Source organism: Lissotriton vulgaris, chromosome 5 (genome assembly GCF_964263255.1).
Source record: "Lissotriton vulgaris chromosome 5, aLisVul1.2, whole genome shotgun sequence".
Lineage (NCBI taxonomy): Eukaryota > Metazoa > Chordata > Amphibia > Caudata > Salamandridae > Lissotriton > Lissotriton vulgaris.
Genome location: NC_141693.1, coordinates 554,059,447 through 554,084,064, shown reverse-complemented (window position 1 = coordinate 554,084,064; position 24,618 = coordinate 554,059,447). Strand labels below are relative to the sequence as shown.

At 47.2% G+C, this 24,618-nt stretch overlaps 1 protein-coding gene across 1 annotated transcript in view; it reads left to right on the top strand.

Annotated features, from left to right (window-relative positions):
* SHLD2 (shieldin complex subunit 2) overlaps nt 1-21,741 on the top strand; it is a 1,133,281-nt gene extending 1,111,540 nt beyond the window's left edge. The window contains exon 9 of the mRNA XM_086922015.1: nt 21,045-21,741. Within this exon, the coding sequence (XP_086778141.1) occupies nt 21,045-21,217 (173 nt within the window). The 3' untranslated portion in view covers nt 21,218-21,741. The remainder of the gene's footprint in view (nt 1-21,044) is intronic.
* Nucleotides 21,742-24,618: the final 2,877 nt, after the last annotated feature.

Below are 24,618 nucleotides of genomic sequence, written 5' to 3'. Positions count from 1 at the left end.
CCATCTTTAAGGGTTCTCTTTTTATTGTCCTCCACTATGTTTGCCTGCTCTATCTTTAAGTCTGCATCGTCCTCCTTTCTCACCTTTTTCCAAATATCATCTAGCAAAATAGAAGAAAGAGATCAGATGTTCTGCACGTTAGTTGGCCTATTTGTAGTGTAATGTTAGGATAGGGAGGAATGGCAGAGGCAGACTGTCAGGTTTGCGGCTCAGTACCCCAAAATCAGTGTCATTCTGCATGGGACCAGGGGATGTGCACTCTTATTATGTTCCTCATCATAACCTCCCACTTCGTTAACAAGGTGCTGCCCTTGAGAGAAGTACTTTTCTGAGATATTGTCAGTACTTTACTGTCCTGTCTGTTCTGATTGCTCTTTTCCGTTGTGTCTAATTTCCCTACTCTTCCGGGCAATGCGGTTAGCTTCTCTGATCCAGAGCGCCTACCGGATGAGGACACTTAACGTGCATTTGGATGATGACAAAAGATTATCTATTAGATGTGCTAATTAAGTATCCCCCACTATTGGCAATATCTGAAAGTAGTGCTCTGCTTGTGAGTAGTCCTTCAAATACCAGTTCATGTACTGAACTGCCTTTCTTTGTTTTACGAAAAAAATATATATATAATGCTTTAAAGTTAATACAAACAGCATGGTAATTGTGACTCCCCTTCCCACATAGACATTCCGTGCTGATAAAGCGTATTAACTCACTCATGCAGTTAGATTTTGACCAAGATAAAGTAGTAAATCTCTTGTCTTGTTGCCTTCTGTACGTCGTCTATCATATTTTGTAGGTTAATTTGTTCCAATTCGTCTTGCTCCCCTATATGTGACTACTCTTCTTTCATTGGGTCCCCTTCTTTGTGAGGGCTATATGATGCGTTTGAAAAATACAACGAGGCATGTAGGGAGGATGAAATGGTGATAGAAAAATATTGTGTTGAAAAAGAAAAACAGGTCAAACAAACAAATCCGACTGCTCCTCCTCCTGTTGAGCAGGAGGAGGGATCAGTTCATTGAACAGCCAATCCTAAATTGCCCAAACCCTCCACCATACACTGGCTCTTTCTGCTTTTCTCTTTCAAATTTGATCAACTTCCCATGACTTTCTTTCAGATCCATCCATCGTATACCATGCGCACTGCTTCTCCATGCATGATAGGCAAAAATGCGAGATTGAGAGCAAGTGAAAGTACAGGTATCCCATTCTAACAGACACTCTTCCAAATAGTCCAACCTTCCCTTTTTAAATGAACCAGCCTTAGGTCACTGCTTAAATGGCAATGTTTGACTCATGATGATCCTTTTATCTAGAAACAATTCAACATGGTTGCCCATTTTCTTCACTACAAACCATGCCGGAGTCTCGCGCTCCGGCGTGGGTTGAGTATCAGCAAACTCCTGAATTTTCTTCATCTTGATCCACAATAAAACAATTTACTCAGCATTTTGAAAAAGAAACACCGTTTTTAAACACAATAGCAAGTAATCACTTAGGACCATTAGACCAAAAGGCCTTGTTACTACCTTAGAATAGGTATTCTGTTTTCATAGATACTGGGTCTCTCTGTGTGTGGTCTGTATGTTTTCTCTTACATTTTGGAGCTAGAAAACAGTTTCCCTCCTCACCTTTGCAGGGATCCCTGATCCCCTTTGCACACCACAACCCAGTCCTGGCATCTTACTTTATTCCAAGGTGCCTGTAAAATGACTGTTTAGCCAAGCCCGTTCTTCTTTGCCGAACTTTGTTTTTTTTCTTTTAATTGCTACCCTACCTGCTGCTGCCACAGAGGACTGCTTGGAATGCTGAGGGGGCCGCCGTACTCGGGAGGTCACGCTGAGTGCCGCCAAGAGCTGCCATTGTTTGCTGAGGTGAGGAAAATGCATCCCCCTACATCCCTTGCAGTAGTACCGCCGCCGAACACTGTCCCGTTCACCAAGAGGTGCTCAAAAAGGGGTCAGGGCTCCCGCAGCGCGGGACGCACGCGGGCGTGCCCGAGCGTTGCCCGGGCAAAGCCCGGTCCAAAGGCGGGCCCATCCGCACCCATCCTAGCCAGGAGTAGGCAGGGCAGGGCCACCCCCCTTTAATTTGGACGCTCAGCCCTTCCACGGACTCGGTTAGTGGCACTTGCTTTTAGACTTTAATTGATGTTTACTTAGAATCTTATTGTTTGGTGTGTTTTGTGCTAGTAATGGCCGCTAACCAAACTTTTGCTCGGTTAAAAGTGGGAGGGGTGTGTGATAGGCACGTAAGATGCTTTCCTATCGAGGGCTGAATCAGTTCTCCAGCTTGAAATTTAATTTACAGAGAAAATACTTTCTTTGGGGTCTTATGCAGGTCAAAAAAGATCATCCCTGCGGGCTATTAGTACAGTGAAATCACCAGTAGTTGCACCACAAACTATGTTGACCCCTAGAATAGAGACCGGGCCCCCAGAGGTGGTGAGTTTCAATGCTCTGGATATTACCCACTCCCCAAAATTGAATCCCTGTGGGGTTACGGTGGGTGTTTCTCAAGTGCTTGATCTAGACTCCCCCGTTGTCTATGTTTTACCCCAAGCACCTTCTACGAGTGTAACATGGCTAGACGGAGGGGACCGAGTTACTAGATCTAAAATATCTGCCAAAAACAACGAAGGGGCGGGAAGTACATTCAAATTGGGGTCTGGCGTTAACAAAGAGGGAGGAACCAGGGAACCACCCGCTAAGCGCTCTAGGGGTGGGGCTGCATCAAGGTCCAAAGCAAACATTAAAGTTAAATCTAAACACCAAATCGTAGGGACAAGTGGGAAGTCATCCTTGAGACATGATAATCGGGCGCCTCTTGTTGCCAATTCGGACACGCCACTGTTGGGGGACTATGGAGGTAATCCGGGCCGGAAGCGCATGGAGACCCTAATTACTGTTCTTTTAGCTCCCTTTTGGAATACATTTGGGGCAATCGAGGAAACATTACCGCTCCTTTCACAGGGTATTTAAATTATGGCTTCTTTAGAGGCAACCAGGGCTCATAGCAATACTGAAGGGGGGTGTGGGTCCCGTGGTGCCTGATTGTCCACATACTAGTAGCCCTGCTGAACCTCGAAATAGGAATATGGTGTGTGAGGTGGTGGGTGGTGGGAAATTGTCCTGGCAATGTCTGCACAGACAGTTTGCCTGTGCCGCGTTCTTTGTCAGGCTCAGGGGGGCCTCTTGTTCAGGTCTCCAAGGGACAAGTGGGCAGGAAAATACGGTTTGATTGGGTGATCAGACCCTGTCCATGTCAGAAGCTCCACAAAGGGCATCAATGGCTGAATCAGCCCAACACAGAGATGGTCCTAGACCAATACAGCATGTGGCTACAAAGCCAGCATGTGATATTTTAAATCTGCCACCGCGGCTTGTCCTCTTGTGGTGGTTCTGGCTGGTGTTCCATCGCTGAGACCGGATCAAACCGAATTATGGACCCAATTGAGGAATAAAACTGTTGACTGGCTTACCAGACATAAAGGCTTTAGAGCAGCCATGACTAATAATATCTTAATAGTGCATAGAGTAGCATGGGTGGGTCAGTCTCCAAAGAATATAGGGGGGGACAGCGTGATTGTCAATTTTCGAAGCCCAGCAGTTGTCCAAATGATCTTAAAGACCGAAGAACATTGTTCTTTATCTGCAACTTCTATTTGGGCCTTGCCACTTAGTTACTTTTACAAACCCCCATTGAGAACCCCGAGGGAGAGAGCTTCATTCATCCCGGCCGTAAATAGGTTTGAGGCCTTGTCTGGTCTAGATACACAAGACTGACTGAGTTCCACCAACCCAGCCATAGCGGATTCATTAAATGTATGGAAAGGGGCAGATGAAGTAACACCAATCTCTGTGCCCAACTTCTCAACGGTAATTACTCATCTGGCCGCAGAGCCTTGTTCCACCCTATCTAGTTCCCCTAATTTTAATATCAATTCCACTTGGTGGCCACCCACTGGAGCTTTTCTAAAAGTTTTATCATGGAATATAGCTGGGCTTAGGGCCAAAAGGGGATACAGTAATTGGGAGCAGCTTCTTGCTAGTTTTCACATTATAGCCCTGCAGGAAACATGGGATCCCAAGGAATCGTACTTCCTGGATGGATTCCTAACGTTTTGTATACACACCATTCCGTCTCCCATGGGAAGAGCTAGTGGGGGGCTTTTGCTGTTACTTAATCTCAAATTATCATATAAGGCTAAGCAAATAGACTCACGCTCTCCCAATATCTTGGCTGTAGAACTAACAGGGAAGGATGTCCCGACCCTATTAGGGATCAATTTTTACAACTCATTTACTAGAAGTGATGATTTAGAGCATTTAAGATCTCTTACCGCCCTTTTGACTGATTATGAAATTAATGCTGACATGCATTATTATATAATATTCCTGGGAGATTTTAATATTCATGTTTGTTCTCTTAACTGTTTTTTTAAAATTTGATGAGGAGAATGGCCCGTCGGGTCTTGCGCACTTTGACCATACTCCCTCTGGGACCTTTCTAGCGAGTCTTTTATCGAACCATAATTTGATCTGCCCATCACAACTGGACACTTCTTCCACCATGCCCACATTATTGGTCAGGGCTGTCAGAGCACCATTGACTTTATTTTAGTCTCTGGATCTCTGACGGACTCGTTAGGTAGCCTTGGTGGAACACACAATTGCCTAAGTGATCATAACCCACTTACACTAAATATTAATATTTTGGTAACTGATGAACTTAGACCTATGGCTCAGTTAACTAAATCCAATATTGCCCCAAAAGATCAATCCCGTAGGCTAAGATGGGAATCAATCACTCCCGACAGTTTTATTGAAAACCTAACTACTGTCTGTGCAGAGGAGTTTGGAATTTGTACAGATCCGGATTCCAATCCATTATTAGTACTAGGTGCCTTTGACCGAATTGCAAGGAAAGTGGTGGCTAACTTGACGGTGCCTTGTAATCCTAGGCCTACAAAACATAAAAAATGGTTTGATGACACTTGCTTGTGTGCCCACAAAGCTTTGATGGAGGAGCTAAAGGGGAAACCTAGATCTGCTGAGAGGGTTAAGCTTGCTAGGAGGGCCTATAAAGTCGCAATAGAAGATAGGAAGAAACAATTAAGAGAGGAGGCCTGGGATGAGCTCACTCAAGCTAGTGTTTTGTCAAATAGTTCAAAATTTTGGAGTGTGGTTAATAGCCCTACATTTGACAAAACATCTAATGTCGTTACAGATTGTCTTATCCCCCTGAGAAGTGGGTTCAACACTTTGGGGGCGTTTATAGTGATGTGAATCATGGAACTTCGCCTTGGACAGCTGACAGTGGCTGTGTTTTTTAAATCCTCTGTCTTTCACTGTGGAGGAAGTCACAGAGGCGATTGTGTCAACATCAAGGGGGAAAGCCCCGGGGCCCGATGGTGTTCCGGCTGATCTTTATAGGGCAGATCCTTTTTTTTGGGCAAAAATTTTAACTTGTGTTTTTAACTCCGCATGCAAAGTTGGCTTTCCCCTCTCTTGGGCCAAAGCAGTTATAGTTCCTACTTTTAAAAAGGGTGCCAGAGACGACCTGGCATGTTCTAGGCCGATTTTACTTCTGGACTCCGCGGCCAAAATTATGGGGAAAGCTGTCCTTGCCCGCCTTACCGATTGGTTAGTTCAAAACTGTATTATTTCAGATCTCCAATATGGTTTTAGACAGGGTAAAGGCACTTTGGGTCAATGTCTAAATCTCCATTTAATAATTGGGAAGTACACAGTTGCAAAGCATGGGGATCTTCATCTGGCCTTTATGGACCAATCCTCAGCTTTCGACCTTGTCAATCGATCAAAACTGTGGGCTACCCTCCATAGCATTGGCTTAGATGCAGCTGTGATTTCTTTTCTGTCAGCTATTCACGAGAACACCTAGCCGCAGTACGATCTATTCAGAATGGTAGCCTCACAGATTCTTGGCCCGTCAAAAGAGGGGTTAGACAGGGGTGCATTCTAGCACCCCTGTTGTTCACACTCTGTATTAACAAATTAGAGACCGCTTTGATTTCCAGTTGCAAAGACATCCCAAGAGCCGGTACAAAAATTATCCTAGCATTGCTCTATGCGGACGATGCTGTTTTAGTGGCAAGGACTTCGAAAGGACTGCAAACTCTTTTAGATTGTTTTATTGATTTTATGGATTCTCTGGATCTGGTCACAAATTTTAAAAAGTCACACTCTATGTCCATTGGCTCGGGTACAGCTAGGAAGGCTAAATTCTATTGTAAGAATATGGACTTGACTAAGGTCCCTGCTTTCCCATATATGGGGGTTCTTTTTGACGATAGGCGCACGTGGTTAACGCAACGCCTAAATAAAAGAAACGCACTAGCAAGAGCATCAGGGGCCATTGTAGGATTTGCTAAAAGAATTGGCTCTAAACCGCTCCCCGCCCTTATGAAGATCTATAACGCCAAGTGTATCCCTATGGTGACTTATGGGAGTGAAACATGGGGATATACTGAGTCTGGCGAAATTCAGGCGTCGGAAAACACCTTTTTTTCGTAGATTGCTGTCGCTCCCGGTCTCTAGCCCTGTTTTTAATTTACACGAAGACCTAGGAGCCGGCTTTATTGCTGACCAGATTGCGGTCGCCCCCCTAACATTTTGGCTGTGAATTTGGGCGCAACCATCCCCTAACTTAAACCAGTTGATCATCCAAGACTGTATCTCGCTAGACAAGGGACTAGATATACCCTGGATACGTTACATTAAGTCTCGGATGGACTCTTTGGGCTGTCCTGACGTTTTTCTGAGCCCTAGAGCCCTGGGCAAGTTAGATATTAGAGACTTGAAGAGGCAGTTTTTGGATAGATCAATGCTGACAAGGGAGGAAAGGGAACTAGTAAAACTTACAGTGAGAAGTTTTGTCACCCTGAGCTTAGGTAGAGTTGCAGCCGTATTTGTCCTACATAAATAAATCTTTTCATTTATTTGTCTTAACTGGATTTAAGCATAATATGGCTCACTGGCTACATACCTTCCCGAAAGGTTTTTTTAAAGAAGGTTAGTTGAGTCCTTGTCCTTGTGACAACTTCTCTGAACAGAATATTCTTCACATGATATTTTCCTGTGATTTTTATTTGTCATTATGTAGAAAATTCATCATCCCCCTCCTAAAAGACCAAAACTTTGAACAAGTTAGGCCAGCGCTGGCGTATTTGCTAATGCTGGCATCACCCCTGGTGTGTTTTGGGTTCGCAAGTTATCTAACAGGTGCAATAAGGTGCAGGAATTGGCTTGCGGAATCATAGAGTGGACTGTGTTTTTAATGAGGTTATCTATTTATTGTCATGTATCTTTTAATACTCCGCTACGTAAATAGTCAACTTTTGATTAGATTAGATATGCCTTTTATATATAGTTATTTAACTCCCGAGGACATGAGTAGGAGTGCCTAATATATATGGTTTATTAAATATATTCCCTTGGCGTAAGAATCATGTATTAATGCACTGTTCAAATTTTAATGCTCTTTGTCATGCACTTTGATGGTTTTAACTTAACCGAATAAAGTTATGTTTGACTTGACTTGACTGTTTAGGCAATTCCCCTCTGTGTGTCAGAATAGCCCTGATGAGATCGCGTGTTTTGGGTTCTCCGGGGAATTCCGTCATCTGGGTCTGCAGAACGAAGCCCAATTTAGCAGTGCACGTCCTAGACAGCATGAGCTCCCAGGGACATCTTAAGGATTTTGGGGGCCCTGGGCCATACGTATTTTAGGTGACCTTTTCAGAACAACTTTGCTGAAACTGGATGATAAATTCACTTTCATGCCCTCTTTGGCCAGGTCACTCACTGACATTTAGAATTTGCCAAGTGTGCCTGTACATTGTGTTTGCGACTAATATTTAGGGATAGTTATGTTTTCAATATTGTAACAGCAGCAGACTAATATTATAGCAAATAATCTCTGTGACATATGAATTTGTGAGTTCCTCTTTCAATCTAAAAGAAACTTTTTTTATCGATGTTGCACGAAACCTAAACACAATGGGGCAGAGTAACAAGCTCCTTGTGTCACATTTGTTCTGCCATTGTGTCACTTTTTGTGACGCAACAGCGGCATAAATAATGCGCCACATTACGGCCCATTTACAACGTGATACATCTAGGGAGATGCTTCACCTTGTAAAGCCCTGCGCCACATTATACCTGCGTCAGGTATTATGTATGCAGGGTGGGCGTTCCCACGCAGAAACGCCTCGTAGAAGTGACGCAGTGAAATCTACAAGATTTCACTGTGCCACTTCTAGGACGCCACTGCAACAAAACCTTAGACCTGATTGAAGCAGGCGTAAGAAGGGACGCAGTAAAATACGTATAGGCCCCCCCCATGCATTGGTGGAGTTGCGTCGAGCTTGCAACACAACTCCAGCAATGAATGACTTGCACCAACTGATGCGTCAGAATTCCTGACACATCTCTCAATCCTTGCGCCGTATTTTAAATATGGCACATCCATGGTGGCACAAGGGTTTTGCATGTAGGTGCAGGGAAACTGATGCATCTCTACAGATGTGTCAGTTTCTTGTAAATCTGCCCCAATGTTTCTCTGCAAAATGTCTATAGTAGACTCGCACATCCCCCACATTAAAAATAAATTAAAGGAAAGCGGTATTTGAAACAGTCTGTTTAGGAATTGTTCACTGTCATCAGTGCCAGACTCTCTTAAGGGGGCCCCTTGAAAGACTGGGGCCCTGGGCCAGAGCTCCTTTTGTCCAGGCCTTAAAACTTCTCTGGGAGCTCCCTGGCCCGTAACCACAGCTTCTTCGTCCTTTGGAGCTCAATCCGTCTACATGACTCACGCGGCACCACTTGTTAAAGCCATACTTACATGAAAAGAATAACAGTCAATACGCGGTCATGGTGCATCAAAGAGCAACATTTTTTTTCTTTAAACAGAATGCACTCCAAAACCTAGGGGTGGAAACATTCACTGTTTTAGCTTGCTTACATTAGGTCTCATCTTTTTTACTTTCCGACACTCATTAAATTGCATTAAATTCGCTAACTCATTCGACTACCGAAAGCTCCCATGTTTACATTTCAATCAAGATGATAAGCCGGTCAGCAGGATGAATTTCTAACAAAAAAATTTTAGGGGCCTGCAGTGGCCCTTGCCCATCTACACTCTCTAATTAGAGAACTTTTGACTACACAGTTACATAGTTGCAAATGTGAATTATAGACACATTCCACCTTCATCAACCTTAAAAGCACTATTTCTCGCACTTGAGCATCTTGACAGAACATATATGATAAACAAACAATTATTCTTCTCAGCTCATATGATGGTCGAAGATTTCAGATGGTACATAGCTAAAATGGGGCAGCTTTTACATGCCTGTGCTTCCACACCTGCATTTTATATTTAATGTGAAAGATTGGAGAGTTTCACTTTTACCCCAAATAATCCATTCCTTCAGGGAAAACATAGCATTAGAAAACCATTTTTTATTATGCTTCTTATAACACGCACTTATGAACACGTTACTTACCTTCGGCAACGATATATCTGTAAGAAAGCATAGGTTCTTTATAGATTCCTTACCTTAGAATTACCTCAGACTGGATCTGGAAAGTTTTACGTCAGCAGTACCCCTGAGTGTCGGAAGGTGGCGTTGGTCGACTCCGCATTCGTCGTCTGCGTTGTGGTTGCTGGGATGACGTCGCGGTAGCTACATAGACGCCGCTCTTGTGCGCTGATGTCAGTTCTGTACACGACTTTCCACGCCAGAAGCGCAGAGCCATGCAAGACACTGACTACTGGTGCACAAAACTAGGGCCCTGAAAGGAAATCCTTAACCCTATAAGTCAGTTCGCAGAACGGGGAGGATTGGTGGGGCAGTAAGAAATCTATAACTAACCTATGTTTCTTACACATATATAGTTACCGAAGGTAAGTAGCTTGTTCATCTGAAAGAAACAGTTAGTTATAGATTCCTTACCTTGGAATAGATACCTCAGCCATACCAACCCCGGAAGTGGGTCTGCAAACCAAGTTCACACCAGAAAGTTCTGGAGAACAGAACCGCCAAAGAAGCAGTCTTTCCGGACTTGACTGTCCAGGCAGTAGTGTCTCGTAAACGTGTGCAGCATTGCCGACATAGCTGCCTGACAGATATCATTTAAGGTGACTCCTCGTTCCAAAGCAGTAGTAGCTGCCGTTACCCTGGTGGAATGGACACACAACCCGCTGGATGCTCCTTCTTTGCCAAAGAATACCAGGCTTTGATGCACAGACCAACCCACCTGGAGATGGTTACGGGGGGTAAGAAAGTTCAGGCCATGCTCAAACAGACTAACAAAGAGCTGGTTGTCCATCGGGAATTGTTTGGTGCGATCCAAGTAGAAGGAAAGCGCACATTTTGGATCCAGGCGTGGAGCCTCTCTTCCTCTTTCGAACGATGCGTAGGTAGAAAGGTGGACAAAGGGATAGTTTGGCCAATGTGGAAAGAAGTAACCACCTTGAGAAGAAAGGACGGTCTAGTTCTGAGGACGACCTTGTCTGGATGAATAGCCAGAAAGGGAGGCTTGGAAGAAAGAGCTTGTAGCTCACTCACCCTGCTTGCAGAGGTGATGGCCACCAAAAAGGCAGTTTTCAGAGTGTGAAGACAGGTATGTAGTGGCTTAAAGGGAGCTCACATAAGCTAGGTACGAACCAAGTGTAGGAAAGTAGGATCTGCTTCTTGTGGTTACCCCCACTTTTTTGTTTGGTGTCAGGCTGGGATCCTGCTAATCAGGACCACAGCCCCATTGCTTTCTCCCTTAAATTGACATACATGTACTTTGGTACACTCCAGATTGGATACTAGGGTACCCTTATCAGTCCCTAGTATATGGAACACCATGTACCCAGAGTCCTCCCTTGGTCTGAAGCATGTATTAGGCCACCCATGAGAAGCCATGCAAAATGGAACTCTAGGTCTGCTACTGCAGCCTGTGTAAAATGGTTCTTGCACCACTTACTTTAGATATAAGTTTAAAGTGTAGTGACCATTATATATAGTGAACCTGTAAGTCAACCCCTATAGCAGGCCGAATCAAGCCTGAAGGCAGGTTGCTAGGTTTTAGGTGAGAGGGTGCCCCTCTGCAGCCTTCGGAGACTATTTCCCCAGGTTGCCTGTGACTCAGCCGGACATATAGGTAGAGTTGCGTTATAACCTCATAGTAAATTCTATCTCGAAAACTGATACCAAACACAAAATGTTTGTATGCAGCCAACACCTTGGAATCCTACCACTCACACCAGTTACTGGTCTGGAGGTATGATTCCACTCTTCAGAAGTAAGCTTCGTGGGGTCAGCATAGTTTGTGCCGTGACTCCATACAGGCTTCGCAGACACCTAAAACACAACTGACCGATAGCTACTCCCTGAGCTCCTGCGGACTCCGAAGACTTCAGCAACACAGGAGATGGGTTCCTGAAGGTCCCTGTGGTCGCTTTTCCCTCTCACCGAGTTTGAGGCCAGTATCCCTTGTGGGGGCTGCATAACCTGAACCTCTGTGCACTGTGTCCATTTGCAAGTGCAAATGCTTGTTGGTGATTCCTGAGCTTGTGCATTGGACTCGGTGCAAGGAGGCTGGCGTTCTTTGGTGCAAATACTGCTCAGGGTCAGGACTACAAGGAGTGCTCCATGGGCTGGTGCTTTGCAAAGTTGCTCGATGTCCCCTCACGACTCCTGGTACTTCGGCATGTGGGTCCCCCTGAAAGTCATCTTGATTGTTTTTGGGCTTTCCTGGTTGCTCCAGACATGCCTTGCTGGTCCACACTGTAATCTGTTTGTCCTTCCTGCGTGTGTTGCTGTTGCCAAGGCTTGTTGGTGCTCCCGTCGGACATCGGCCCCTCAGTACTCGACATCCTTCGTAGGACAGGTCACCTCCAGCTCCTGGTCATCCTCGACACCTCCGGAACCTCGTGGCTGCAGAGTCGAGCATTCCTTCTTCGACCTGAAGCACTCAACACCGTGGACATTAGTCTACTGAGTCCCTGGTCACTCCGAAGTGACCCAGACTCTGACCCCTCCTCTTTCAAGTTCCTCTCATACAAAATCCAGGCTTGGATTCCATCGGACTCTTTTCACCTTCACAGCAGCAGTACTTCATCACTTCCTTCCATAGAGAACGGATAGAGTTTCTGGCGCCACTTCAGAACCATGCACCCGGCTCTCGTGGGATAGGTAACTCTGATACTACGGTATCCATGGGTGGGGTGGCTCTTTAAACTCTTAAGTTCTGAAGGGTTTGCTCAAAGTCCTCCAAGAAGGGTCCTTAAACTTAAACTTTGCAACCGTGACTTTCCCATAGAGTTGTACGGAGCACGCAGTCATGTTTCATCACTGCACCCATCCTCCTTGGGTCTCCTGTGTCACTACTTTGGGTCGTTCCTTGGGTTCCCAGCAATTCTACATGCACTAGGCACTGTGTCTAGTCAACTCGCGATTGCAATGGCAGTATTTTAGTATATGGTTCGGTCTCCCCCTGGATCCCACTGTGAATTGTGCTACTTACAACTGTTCTATTGATCCAGTATTGTGTACTTTGTGTTCTATCCTCATGCAGAGGATAGAAGAGAGTATTATATTAATATATAAAAATATGTATTTAACTACTTGTGGTTCTCCTTCATTTAGTCATTCAGGAGGTGATGTTCTGGTAAAAAAAGCCGCTTTACTTTCCTTCAAGATTAAGCCAGAAGGCTGTTCTTCACACCTACCACTAGGATAGATTTCAGTAAGGTTATCTTTGACCTCATACACCATAAGGGTCATGTGGATTGGTACAGGTTGCCCACTTGAACTTGGTGTGAGAAGGTGGCTTGGTATATACTGTCCACTAATTAAAGTCCCACTGAGGCATTGCGAAGGGAACAGGAGGAAAAAGATGAGTTATGCCTTAAGGAATCTATTTTCAACATGGGACTTGAAAAAAGAAGCCTGGTCAGGAAGCCTAAGGAAGGCTGAAATGGCCGAGAGGTAGCCCTTAAGAGTGCCCAGAGTAGAGCCCTGCTGGGCCAAAGAAAAGAAGAACAAGAGAACCTCAGAAATAGGGGCGGGATCCACAGCCTACATTGTGCTCCATGCTACACATTTTTTCCATCTGAGTGTTGAAGAAGATCAGGCGCGACCGTGCCCAAGTCATTCTTGTGGCTCCGGATTGGGCACGAAGTGGTATAGGCGGAAAGTCGTTTAGAAGACCGCAACTCCACTCGCGACAAAAAGCCGCCTTGGAAATTCCAATGTGCAGAATTGCTGGCATTGCGTGTTCTCTTCAGTGATGAATAGATCTAACCAAGGCTCTCCTCACTGTTGTAAGAGACCTTGAGCCTCCTCTGAGTGAAGACGCCATCCGTGATCCATCATGCACCTGCGGATGAGTTCGTCCGCCCTGGCGTTCAGGGAACCTGCCAGGTGTTTAACCACCAGGGTGAAGCCCCGGTGTTCCAGCCATGTCCAGAGAAGCAGAGCCTCCTGACAGAGGTCTCTGATCTCCTCCTCTGCCATGTGGCCGCCCCATCCCAGAAGTGATGCATCGGTAACCACTGTGAACTCAGGTTGAGGAAGGGAGAGGGATCTGCCGTCGACACAATCCTTGCTCGTGAGCCACCACTGCAGTTGGCGTGCAGTGCCCTCAGATCGGGACGAAATCGGACAGGTTTCCCTGATGCTGTGCACAATGGAACTTCAGGTCCCACTGTAGAGCTTGCATATGCCATACGGCATGATCCACCAGCAGGATGCAGGAGGCCATCAGGCCCAGTAGCCAGAGGGTCATCCTGACCGAAACCTGGGATACAGGCTAAAAGATCAGAATCATAGCCCGAAAATCCTGACTCGCTGTTCGAGACAATAGACCCGAAACTGTATTGTGTCCAGAACCGCTCCGATGAAGAGGAGCTTCTGAGAGGGGGTCAGGGGTGACTTCGGCACGTTGATGGAGAACCCCAGCGAATGCAGGGGATCAGCCGTAGTCTGGAGGTGGGAGATAACTGCCTGGGGCAGCCCGCCTTTAACAACCAGTTGTTTAGATAGGGGAATACTGGAAACCTTGATCTGCGCAGATGAGCTGCAACCACCGCCATCACCATTTTCATGAATACCCGAGGGGCGCTGGTTAGGCCAAAGGGGAGCACGGTAAACGGAAAGTGCTTGTGAACTACAGTGAACCGTAGGTAAAGCTGGTGGGCCAGCAGGACGGGTATGTGAAAATAAGTGTCCTGCAAGTCCAATGATACCATCCAGTTGCCAGGGTCGAGGGCAGACGAGACCTGAGCCAGGGTCAACATTTTGAACTTCTCCTTTTGGAGGAAGAGGTTGAGGTTCCTGAGATTCAAGATAGGACGCAGGCCCTTGTCCTTCTTGGGCACCAGAAAGTAGTGGGAATAGCAACCACGACCTACTTCTGGGGCAGGAACATGTTTGATGGTGTCCCTGGCCAGGAGATCCGTAACTTCCTGTTGGTGAAGGCCAGATGATCCTCCGACATGCGATGGTACTGAGGTGGCATGGCTGGGGTGAGAGGGGGGATTCTCAAAGGGGGGGGGGGGAGTAGCCCCTTCAGTGTATCTGCAAAACCCACATGTCTAACGTCATTTTACGCCAGTGGGGAAATGATGGCGAATTCTGCCTCCCACTGGCATTTGATGGGCCTGAAAAGTCGGACTAGGAGGGTTTGGAGGCTTCTGCAAAGGGGGCGGTGGTGGACTGGCCCGCCCTCTGGCCCCCAGAACCAGTGGGTGGTTCCCATGTCCCCAGCCGTGCTGTAGCTCAACAGCTTGCACCAGTCTGTGGCCCTCGAAGGAATGTGGTGGGGCACCCCTTCCATAGCCACGAAAGGGGTGAAAAGCAGACAATGCAGGGCGTGTGGTGGAGAGGCCCAAGGACTTGGCTGTAGCCTGAGAGACCTTGAAGCACTCTTGCGCACTGTCTGCTTTGTCGCCGAACAGGCGACGGACATCAATGGGCATGTCCATCAGTGTGTCTGAACATCCCCAGACAAATGTGACCTCAGCCAAGCATAGCGTTGAAGGGCTACCAACGTTGAAATCGTCCTACCCAGCGAGTCGGTGGTGTCCAGTCCACAGCGAATGGTAAACTTCACTGCGTCTCTCCCCTCGGCAATTGCATGGGAGAGCACGACCCGGGCCTCTTCCGGGCACTGAGGCAGCACTTACGCCACCGTATCCCACATAGAGTGGGAATAATGGCCCAACAGACATGCTCTGTTCACCGACCGCAGTCCAAGCTGGAGGAAGAAAACATCTTCTTCCCAAGTTGATCCAGCTTTTTGGATTCCCTACCACGTGGAGCATTAGGGAAGGTGCCTTTGGAAGTGGAGGCTTATACTACCAAGCTCTCAGTGGTGGGGTGCTGGGAGGGGAAAGCGGGGTCCCGCGGGCTGGGTGGTGGAATCAGGGGCTCCTGTGGATAGGATGATTGCCTGTGTTGGGCCTTGACCAGGTTCCCAAAAGGATATCGGTAAGGGCTTCAATGAACGGCAGCAGGAGCCCCACAAACCTCTCTGCCAGCTGAAGCACCTCTGTCAGGATGTTTGTCCTAATTACACCAAGGAGCTTAGGAGATCAAGGAACAGGTCGTCCCCCTCTCAATCTGCTATCAACAATACAAGACCTGTTCCTAAGGGTGAAGGAATTCTTCTTGGTCAACGCTAACCTATGCTTGCATTAGGATGGGGTAGTGGCCAACAATTCTGGCTAACTGTTTCTAGACCGGGCTCACCACTTTCAGAGCTTTCATTAAAAAAGAGAGAGGGCACTATTCACCACTTTCCCCTATCTTACTCTCCCTCCCCTGCCGACAGACTAGAGTGAGTAGAGAGAAGAATTAGGAGAAAAGAAAAAATTGAGGGGAAGAGTGGTGTCGCCTCACGGGAGTAACACCATGGAGGCTCTGCAGGAAGGTACTCGCCTGCCGCCTAAGTCCTCATCATCAGCGTCCACCACTCGAACCAAAAAGTGTAAAATGAAAGAAAGTAAAAGTGGAAAGGATAGTGAAGGTGCTAGGGCAACAGTACCTGCCTGTGCACCAAGATTGGTACACTGCAGGCCTGGACCCAACAGTGCGGAGAAGGGTGACACGAGTAGTGCCACTCTAATCCTGTGAAATAAAGGTGAGCCAGTGCAGGCTGGCCGTCTCTACTTTATTCTAGGCTGCGTGTTTGCTCGAATTAAAACGCCAACATGTTTCGTTGCCTAATAGGAAACTTACGGCAACTTCTTCAGGGCTTGGGTCTGTTACTCCACCCTGGACCAATTCACTGGTGTTCCTGTGAAAAGAAAAAGAAAAGGAAAGAGCGCTCTCTTTGTCAGTGCTAATCAGATTAATGGCTGACTAACTCTAAGATAGAAAGTGTACTCAGTGTTGAACACATATCGGTTCCCTTTTGTTTGCTTATATCTCAAAAGATTTACCATTTCACATGTTGTGGAGGGCATACCTATACCTCCTTTCTGGTTGTGTCAGTGTCACTTGTTTAAAAACCGTTCTTGAGAACTGCTCCCGTCAGTCTCTGAAAACACACACAATAAAGGATTAGTACTGCGTCATCCTGACTTTCGTCTGATTCATTATTCACATACAGGGTCTATTCGGTGTTGTCTCACTCACTCAGCAAGTATTTTCCTTACTGCTTACATCGCTATTCTGCTATCTGTGTGTGGCTGCTTTGTTATAGCGTTTGCTTATATGTTATAGCGTTTAGGATGTTAGTCCTAACTGCCACCGGTAGCTCGAGGTGGAGAGCTCCGGCCACCCTACGCAACACCACTGCGTATGACGCCCCCTCCTCCATAGCCACGGTTGGAGTAAACAACATGCCTAGGTCAGGAGAGTTATCCAGACCCCTGGCATCCTCAAGTTCCTCTCTCCAGTCTGGCTCATAATCCAACTGGTCGGTTAAAGGGTAACCAGACCCCTCCTAGTCTTTCTCACCCTCCTCTGGCTGCCAATCTGGCTGAAGATGGCCAGGATGGAACGCTGGCACAAAAGTACCCATTGACGCCGGTTCTGCTCCGTGTCCACATCGGGGCGGAAGCCGGAGTCAACGCTGGCAGGGGGCTGCTGCGGACGTGGTACTGCTGGAATCAGCGCCGGAGAGGTTTTTACGAGGTCGACCAGCACCGATCCGTATCCAGGCCTGGATCAAAGGGGGCCCTGCGGTGCTGAGGCTGAAACCGCCAGCGTCGAATGTCTAGGGTCCCCAGCCGAGTCTGCGGGACCCAAAGGCGCGCCGGTGGGGTTGGGCTGCCTCAAGATGGCATGCATTGCTTCATAAAATTGACGAAGCTGGGCAGGGTCATTCCCGGTCCTGGTAAGTGAGCCGGAGTCGACCCTGAAGGTTCCACAGGCGGAGCCGCTTGAGGGGCACCACCCACACCCTTTGTTGCATAAGCCGACGGACCAGGGGAAGTCGAAGAGCGACGATGCTTCTTCGACTTCTTATGCTTCGACTTACCTGAGACCCCGTGTGCGAAGACTTGGAAGAGGAGTGATGATGGCTCCGCGATCGGTCTCTCGACCTCCCACGCGACTGGGACCTCGAGCGACACTGACCCAACTGCTGGGCCTGAGTAGCTTTCGGAACAGCTCCTGCAAAGACTTTGTAGCCATGGTTCGACAGTTGGAGCACCAGAGAAGTTTTAAGGCCTGGGCCAAAGGGGCTCTGGCCCAGGGCCCCAGTCTGGCACTGATGACTGTGAAGTGATGGATTAAACCCAGATCTTTTGACTGGGTGTGAGTGTTTGATTAATTCAGATGCTCCGTCCATCACCACCCCCTTTTGTACCGCTTTTGGCCGCCATAAGTGTGGCAGGGTATGCTCAGACGTGAGTCCCTTGCTCACTTTGCCACTGGATTCAAGCAAACTGGGCTAAAGAAGGCTGGAATGCCAGAAACCGGTCCTCGGAAGCTTTTTTCCGGTCCAGGGAAGACATGGCTTGGCAGTTCGGGCTGGACTGATCCCATGAGGCACAGGGTCAGACTGATTTGCATATGGCCATGTCTGAACTGGTGTGGCAGAGTGGGCTAAAGAACGGTGATGGATTAAAGCCAGATCTTTTGACTGGGTGTGAGTGTTTGATTGATTCAGATGCTCCGTCCATCACCACCCCCTTTTGTACCGCTTTTGGCCGCCATAAGTGTGGCAGGGTATGCTCAGAGGTGAGTCCCTTGCTCACTTTGCCACTGGATTCAAGGATGCCGGGCTGAAGAAGGCTGGAATGCCAGAAAGCGGTTCTCTGAAGCTTCTTTCCGGTCCATGGAAGACATGGCTTGGCAGTTCGGGCTGGACTGTTCCCATGAGGCACAGGGTCAGACTGATTTGCATATGGCCATGTCTGAACTGGGGTGGCAGAGTGGGCTAAAGAACGGTAATGGATTAAACCCAGATCTTTTGACTGGGTGTGAGTGTTAGATTGATTCAGATGCTCCGTCCATCACCACCCCCTTTTGTACCGCTTTTGGCTGCCATAAGTGTGGCAGGGTATGGTCAGACATGAGTCCCTTGGTCACTTTGCCACTGGATTCAAGCAAGCCAGGTTGAAGAAGGCTGGAATGCCAGAAACCGGTCCTCCGAAGCTTGTTTCCGGTCCAGGGAAGACATGGCTTGGCAGTTCGGGCTGGACTGTTCCTATGAGGCACAGGGTCAGGCTGATTTGCATATGGCCATGTCTGAACTGGGGTGGCAGAGTGGGCTAAAAAACGGTGATGGATTAAACCCAGATCTTTTGATTGGGTGTGAGTGTTTGATTGATTCAGTTTCTCCGTCCATCACCACCCCCTTTTGTACCATTTCTAAAAATTGTCTGCATTCATAGACTGTTTAAAAAAAAAGAAAAAAATGTTTGTCTAATTATCCATGAAATGGTATTATAAGAACAAATGAACAAAAGAGATGAAACAAATAAAACAAAAATATTTTTCTAAGAAAGCTTATAATCTCTTTTAGTATAATTGTATTTTACATTTCTGAGGGAGAGCCCAACCGAGCCAATGTTGGCCAAATCGAAAAACTGGGTGGTCGAGTGGGAGGTCAATATCTTTGCAGTCTTCTTGTATTTGTCCCATTTCTGGAGCATGGGCTTATTACTGTGCCCTTGCAGTGTTCACTTTTCAAATGCACCTTTTGTAATTTTGTTTTAGCAATCTACGAAAGTGAGTGTGTCTTCCAACTGTCTTTCTCATGTACTTCTTCCCCCTATGGAGGTTTGGCATTCGAATAATGAGGGAAACTCACAATGTCTGTGTGCTTCACCAGCCCCTACCACTCACCCTCTATTGTCTATGTGATTGCCCCATCCCGTGCATTTGTGTGCTTGCCCCTGGCCCCTTCCACCTGCCCTCCCTCAGTTGGTTTGTGTGCTTGTGCCAGCCCCTTCCACCCACCCTCCATTGTCCATGTGCTTGCCCTAGTCTCTCGTTCCCACCTTCCGTTCTCCATGTCCTTTCCCTAGCCCCTCCCATTCACTCTTCGTTGCCCATGTTCTCCCTTATCCCTTCTGGCCCGTCCTTTCCACTCACCTGCATACTTCTCAAAAGCCCTACCTCCCTTTGTGCTGCCTCATTCTCCAAGGATAACTGTACTGTTGTATACCTGGTGGCAGCTGGCAGGAAACAGGGCAGGGTGTTGGGGGAAAACAATATGTAAAGTAAAAAAACATTTTTAAACCTGCTCGCGCCGCAGTCATCTCTCCTCTATTGTTGCTGAAGAGTCCGAATCACACAGGCTCCCCTAAGCCAAGCATAACGCTGCAATGCATCATTGTGATTTGTCTGAGCAATGTGGATCAGCACTCAGATGGAGCCTGGGGATCTGGGCATGTTCTCCACCAGGCTGTGTAATGCAACCTGGCGGGGAAAATGCAAAGTACACATGACGGTCAGGCCGGGCCAAGACACCCAGCCAAGCAGCCATGTGCACCTAGTCTGCACAGTCCCCTCCTCCTTTCTGAGCCACCAGAACGCCCTGCCCTAACCCAGCCCCACTGCAATTGGTAAATAAATGATATAATTGTTATTATCATTCTATTTTTCCCATTCAACTTCTCAGAGCAGTGGGGAAACGCTCAGGAGCTTCCCCTTTGAACAGCATGGCTACAAATCACTTCCAAAACCAATAGCTCTCATAGACAAGACCTGTTGCCTTTGCCTTAACTCATACCCCTTGAAAACTAGCATTGGCAGACTCCGTCATTTGATAGTAAAATGTTAGGCTGCCTCAAACTGCATGCTCTGAGTGCGGGCCCACGTGTGGATAGGGCTTTGAAAATGTGAATGCAGCTAAAACGGTAAGATTGCTGACACTGTCCCTGGATGAAGTAAGTGGTTGCAACAAGCATCCATAATGGAGTAGGTACTGGCTGACGTCCGATAGAGAAGTTAATTGGTCATATATGTTTCAGACATAGGCTTTCCAATTAACTTTTTCCAATCCAGAAAAAGATGCCAAGGGAAAATTAAGAGGTCACATAATGAAGTGAAAGCTGGAGGATACAGCTCACCCAGTCTGAAGCAATGATTAACCTGCAATACCCAGTAGTCATCAAGCACAAAAATAAAGAGTAAAGGAATTGAATAAGGAACAGAGGTTTGAGATAGACAAGCATTCCATCCAATCAATAGCAAGAGGCTGACCAAAAGCACACACTGAAATATCTGTGTATTGCATTAAAGACGGTTGGTCTTCAACAACAAATGGTCTGTTGGTCAAGACCTTAACATATACTTGGTTGCATGCCATCCTGCCATTCATACCTTTGATGCCACCTTGACCATACTTCCACATGCTTTGTGGCTGATTCTTCCCTCTTGAATTCTCCTCAGGCATCAGACTAGATCCAGAAATTTCAAAGTTAAGGAATCTCCGGCTGGATGTCTCTATTAGATATACATAGTGTGGAACATGTACAGTTGTTGCTCTTAAGTCTTTTGCTGTAAAATGCCATACTCCTGCTGCTATATAACACTCATGAACTGGATCTTCCTTTTTCTTTCTCAGTCTCATCCTCAGATGTGACTTATGGGATGGTGGTAGCTGATCTGTGCTACTCGCTGTTGGCAGACCCAGACCATTCATACCAGTTGAAGATCAGGAGTCTCTTCGAGTTGGATGAGAACAGCATGCCCCTGCAGCAGGATTTCCATTTGCTGGATTTCATTCCGGATCTGTGAGTCATCACTCCATTGGAACACACAAGACCTAGGACTTGTTTTATTTTAAAGCTGTCCTTGGGCACATCAGAAATAAAACACCATGCCCTATGAGAAATGGAAAGCAGAACAACATCATATTGGTATAAAGTATTAAACGTAACAAATTGCAGTTAACAAATAGATGGTTGTAGTTATATGAAAAGGGGATTCTTTACTGACCACAAGAATGTCACTTGCCTTCTGTGACTGTGATTTTCATGTTAGTCAAGATGTAAAAGCGTACTTGCTTCTGCTTTCACTCTTACTCCATGAGGAGAGCAGTAGCAGATCTATTGAATATAGGCTGACTGGAACCATTGATTTATGGTTTTACTGAAAGTATCATATAATATTTGTGTGAATCTGAGGTATAAAAGTCATTAAAATATATTCAGTACTCCAAAGGAAAGGAGTACCAATTTTTATGGTAAAAATTTAAAATGTGCTCTGTAAAGAGCAGCTGAAGTATGTGCTATGTAAATAAAACCATACTTAAACTTTTATTGTAAACTGCCCGATTTTTCTGTGTTCATTTTGTGACAGTCATTATCCTCTATAAAAGAAGCAGAGCTGGATCCCAATATGTAATTAAGTCCTTTATATAGAGATGCCTGATTGAGAAGATTGAAAACTAGGGTCCATATCATGATGCTGTCTGTGCTCTTCATTGACGCAGAGGGAGGCTGTGTATTTCTTTTTCCCATACACACTGCATACAGGAACTCGAAAAATCTGCACGTTATAGGATGGGCTGTAGAGATCGGAGCTCGGTAACACTGGGTAGTAATTTCCTCTTCATGTTAGGAAAGGGAAAAATAAAGTCCCAACACTTTCTCTTATCCTGGCTGAGCAGTAGGGAAGATGTGACTGAGTGTTGTGGTGTGCTATCACCACACATTCCGAGGCACTCAAGCATTCTGTGACAAGTGTCAATTGGTGTGTGCAGGCTGAGCAGCAGGGAGGCTGCTCCTTGTGGGGTTATCAGCTATCTACTTACCATCTTATTTACCATCTTCATCTTATGTAACTGGAACAATAAACCACCTTGTTGTAACATACTCCTGTTGCTACATCTTGGCTTCTTTTACTTACAACAGTTAGCAGTACATTCACAAACTGGGACAATCCTCAAATTAATGTATGCATTTTTTTTTCACATTTCCAGCACATACAACTATGTTGCCTTTGCATAGTGCGCAAGATAAAGAGACGTCCGAGTAAGGACTGCACGCTAGGGGTTTAATTATGATTTTAAGTGTAACCGCGGTAAGAGCAGATACGCCAGCATCTCATGCAATGATCTCTGTAAGCGCATTGCCTATGCTTGCAAGCGCCTCAATCAAGCTCCTCGATAAATGGAATAGCTATAAAATCGACGGGCTCATTCAGTGTTTTGTAGCGGGTTACCTGCATCCGCCAATGTGGCTGGTGCTCTGTCCACCAAGTACGCAGTTCCCCCGGTCTGTTTAGAGGCTGGGGATGAGGCATGTTTCCAACAGTGGAGAATAAGCTACTTCAGCTGGCTGCAAGCTTAGACTGACTGACTGATGGCTCAATGTCTGGCAGCCTATTTACCTCAGACCATTTGCCCTATTTACAACGGACATTCCAACATCTATTGTTCCTGTTCGGGACTGCCAAGGAAAGACTGGTGGACCCCAAAACTCCCAATTTTGTGGGGGGTTTCCTTTTTGTGTTTCAAAAGCTAACTCTCTCTTTTAGGATTTGTTTTTGCATAACTAAAAACTTTGCTGAGCAGGCTCAGCAAACGTTCTGTGCCTTTAGTGGAGTCCCTACCATCACAACTCTTCAGAAGACGCTGGGATCCCCTACCTGGTGAGGGTCTCTAGTTATGATGTATCAGCTGACCTGGTGGAAGACAGACTATCCCTACACTGCCCTAGGGGACTGGTGGACCTGACGCCATCCTCAAACAAGCATTGGCATAGCCAATAGGTCTCGCCTTTGGGACCTTATAACTGTTCAGTTATCCAGCACAATATCCTCCGTGCAACAACATCATGTGTTGCATGGCTAAACACTTATAAGGTCCCACAGGCTAGACCTATTGGCTATGCCAATGCATGTTTTGAGTGAGTGGCTCGTGCGGGTATGTGATTGTGAGGTAGAGATGCTGTGAGTGCTTTTACAGGAGCCCCTGTCACATTGCGCCTCTTCAAAATGTATCGTGGTCTGGTGTAATACGTCTAACCCCTATTCCGGTCTTCTCGCACCTAATGCATCCTTAAATGTCCCATGTACAGCCGGGTTTGACACCCCTGCCCACCAGTGAAAGTTTACCCATCACAAGTGGTGGACATGGTGGTGGTGGTGGACTTGGTGTTGGTGGGGAATGTGGTGGTGGTGGACGTGGACATGGTGGTGGTGATGGACGTGGTAGTGGTGGACATGGTGGTGGGGTGGTGGTGGACGTTGTGGTGGTGGAGGTGGGTGTGGTGGTGATGGACGTGGTGGTGGATGTGGTGGTGGTGGTGGTGGATGTGGTGGTTTTGGTGGTGGATGTGGTGGTGGACATTGTGGTGGTGGACTTGGTGGTGGTGGACTTGGTGGTGTTGGAAGCAGTGGTGTTGGACGCGGTGGTGGATGTTGTGGTGGGTGTGGTGGTGGTGGGTGTGGTGGTGGTAGTGGGTGTGGTGGTGGTGGTGGTGGTGTTCTTGTGGTGGACGTGGTGGTGGTGGTGGATGTGGTGGCACCTAATGCATCCTTAAGTGTCCCATGTACAGCCGGGGTTGACACTCCTATTACCCCTGCCCACCAGTGACAGCTTACCCATCATGGGTGGGAGTGGTGGACATGGTGGTTGTGGACATGGTGGTTGTGGACGTGGTGGTGGTGGACGTGGTGGTGGTGGACGTGGCGGTGGTGGACGTGGCGGTGGTGGACGTGGTGGTGGTGGACGTAGTGGTGGTGGTAGTGTTGGTGGTGGTGGATGTGTTGGTAGTGGTGGTGGATGTTGTGGTGGACATGGTGGTGGTGGACATGGTGGTGGATGTGGTGGTCTGTGGGGATGGTGGATTTGGTGGTGGATGTGGTGGTGTTGGTGGTGGACATGGTGATGGTGGTGGATGCGGTGGTGGTGGACGTGGTGGTGGTGGACATGGTGGTGGTGGACGTGGTAGTGGTGGACATGGTGGTGGACGTGGTGGTGGTGGTGGATGTTGTGGTGGTGGAGGTGGGTGTGATGGTGATGGACGTGGTGGTGGATGTGGTGGTGGTGGTGGTGGATGTGGTGGTTTTGGTGGTGGACGTGGTGGACGCGGCCGTGGTGGATGTGGTGGTGGACGTGGTGGATGTAGTGGTGGATGTGGCAGATGTGGTGGTGGCAGACATGGTGGTGGTGGACGTCGTGGAGGTGGTAG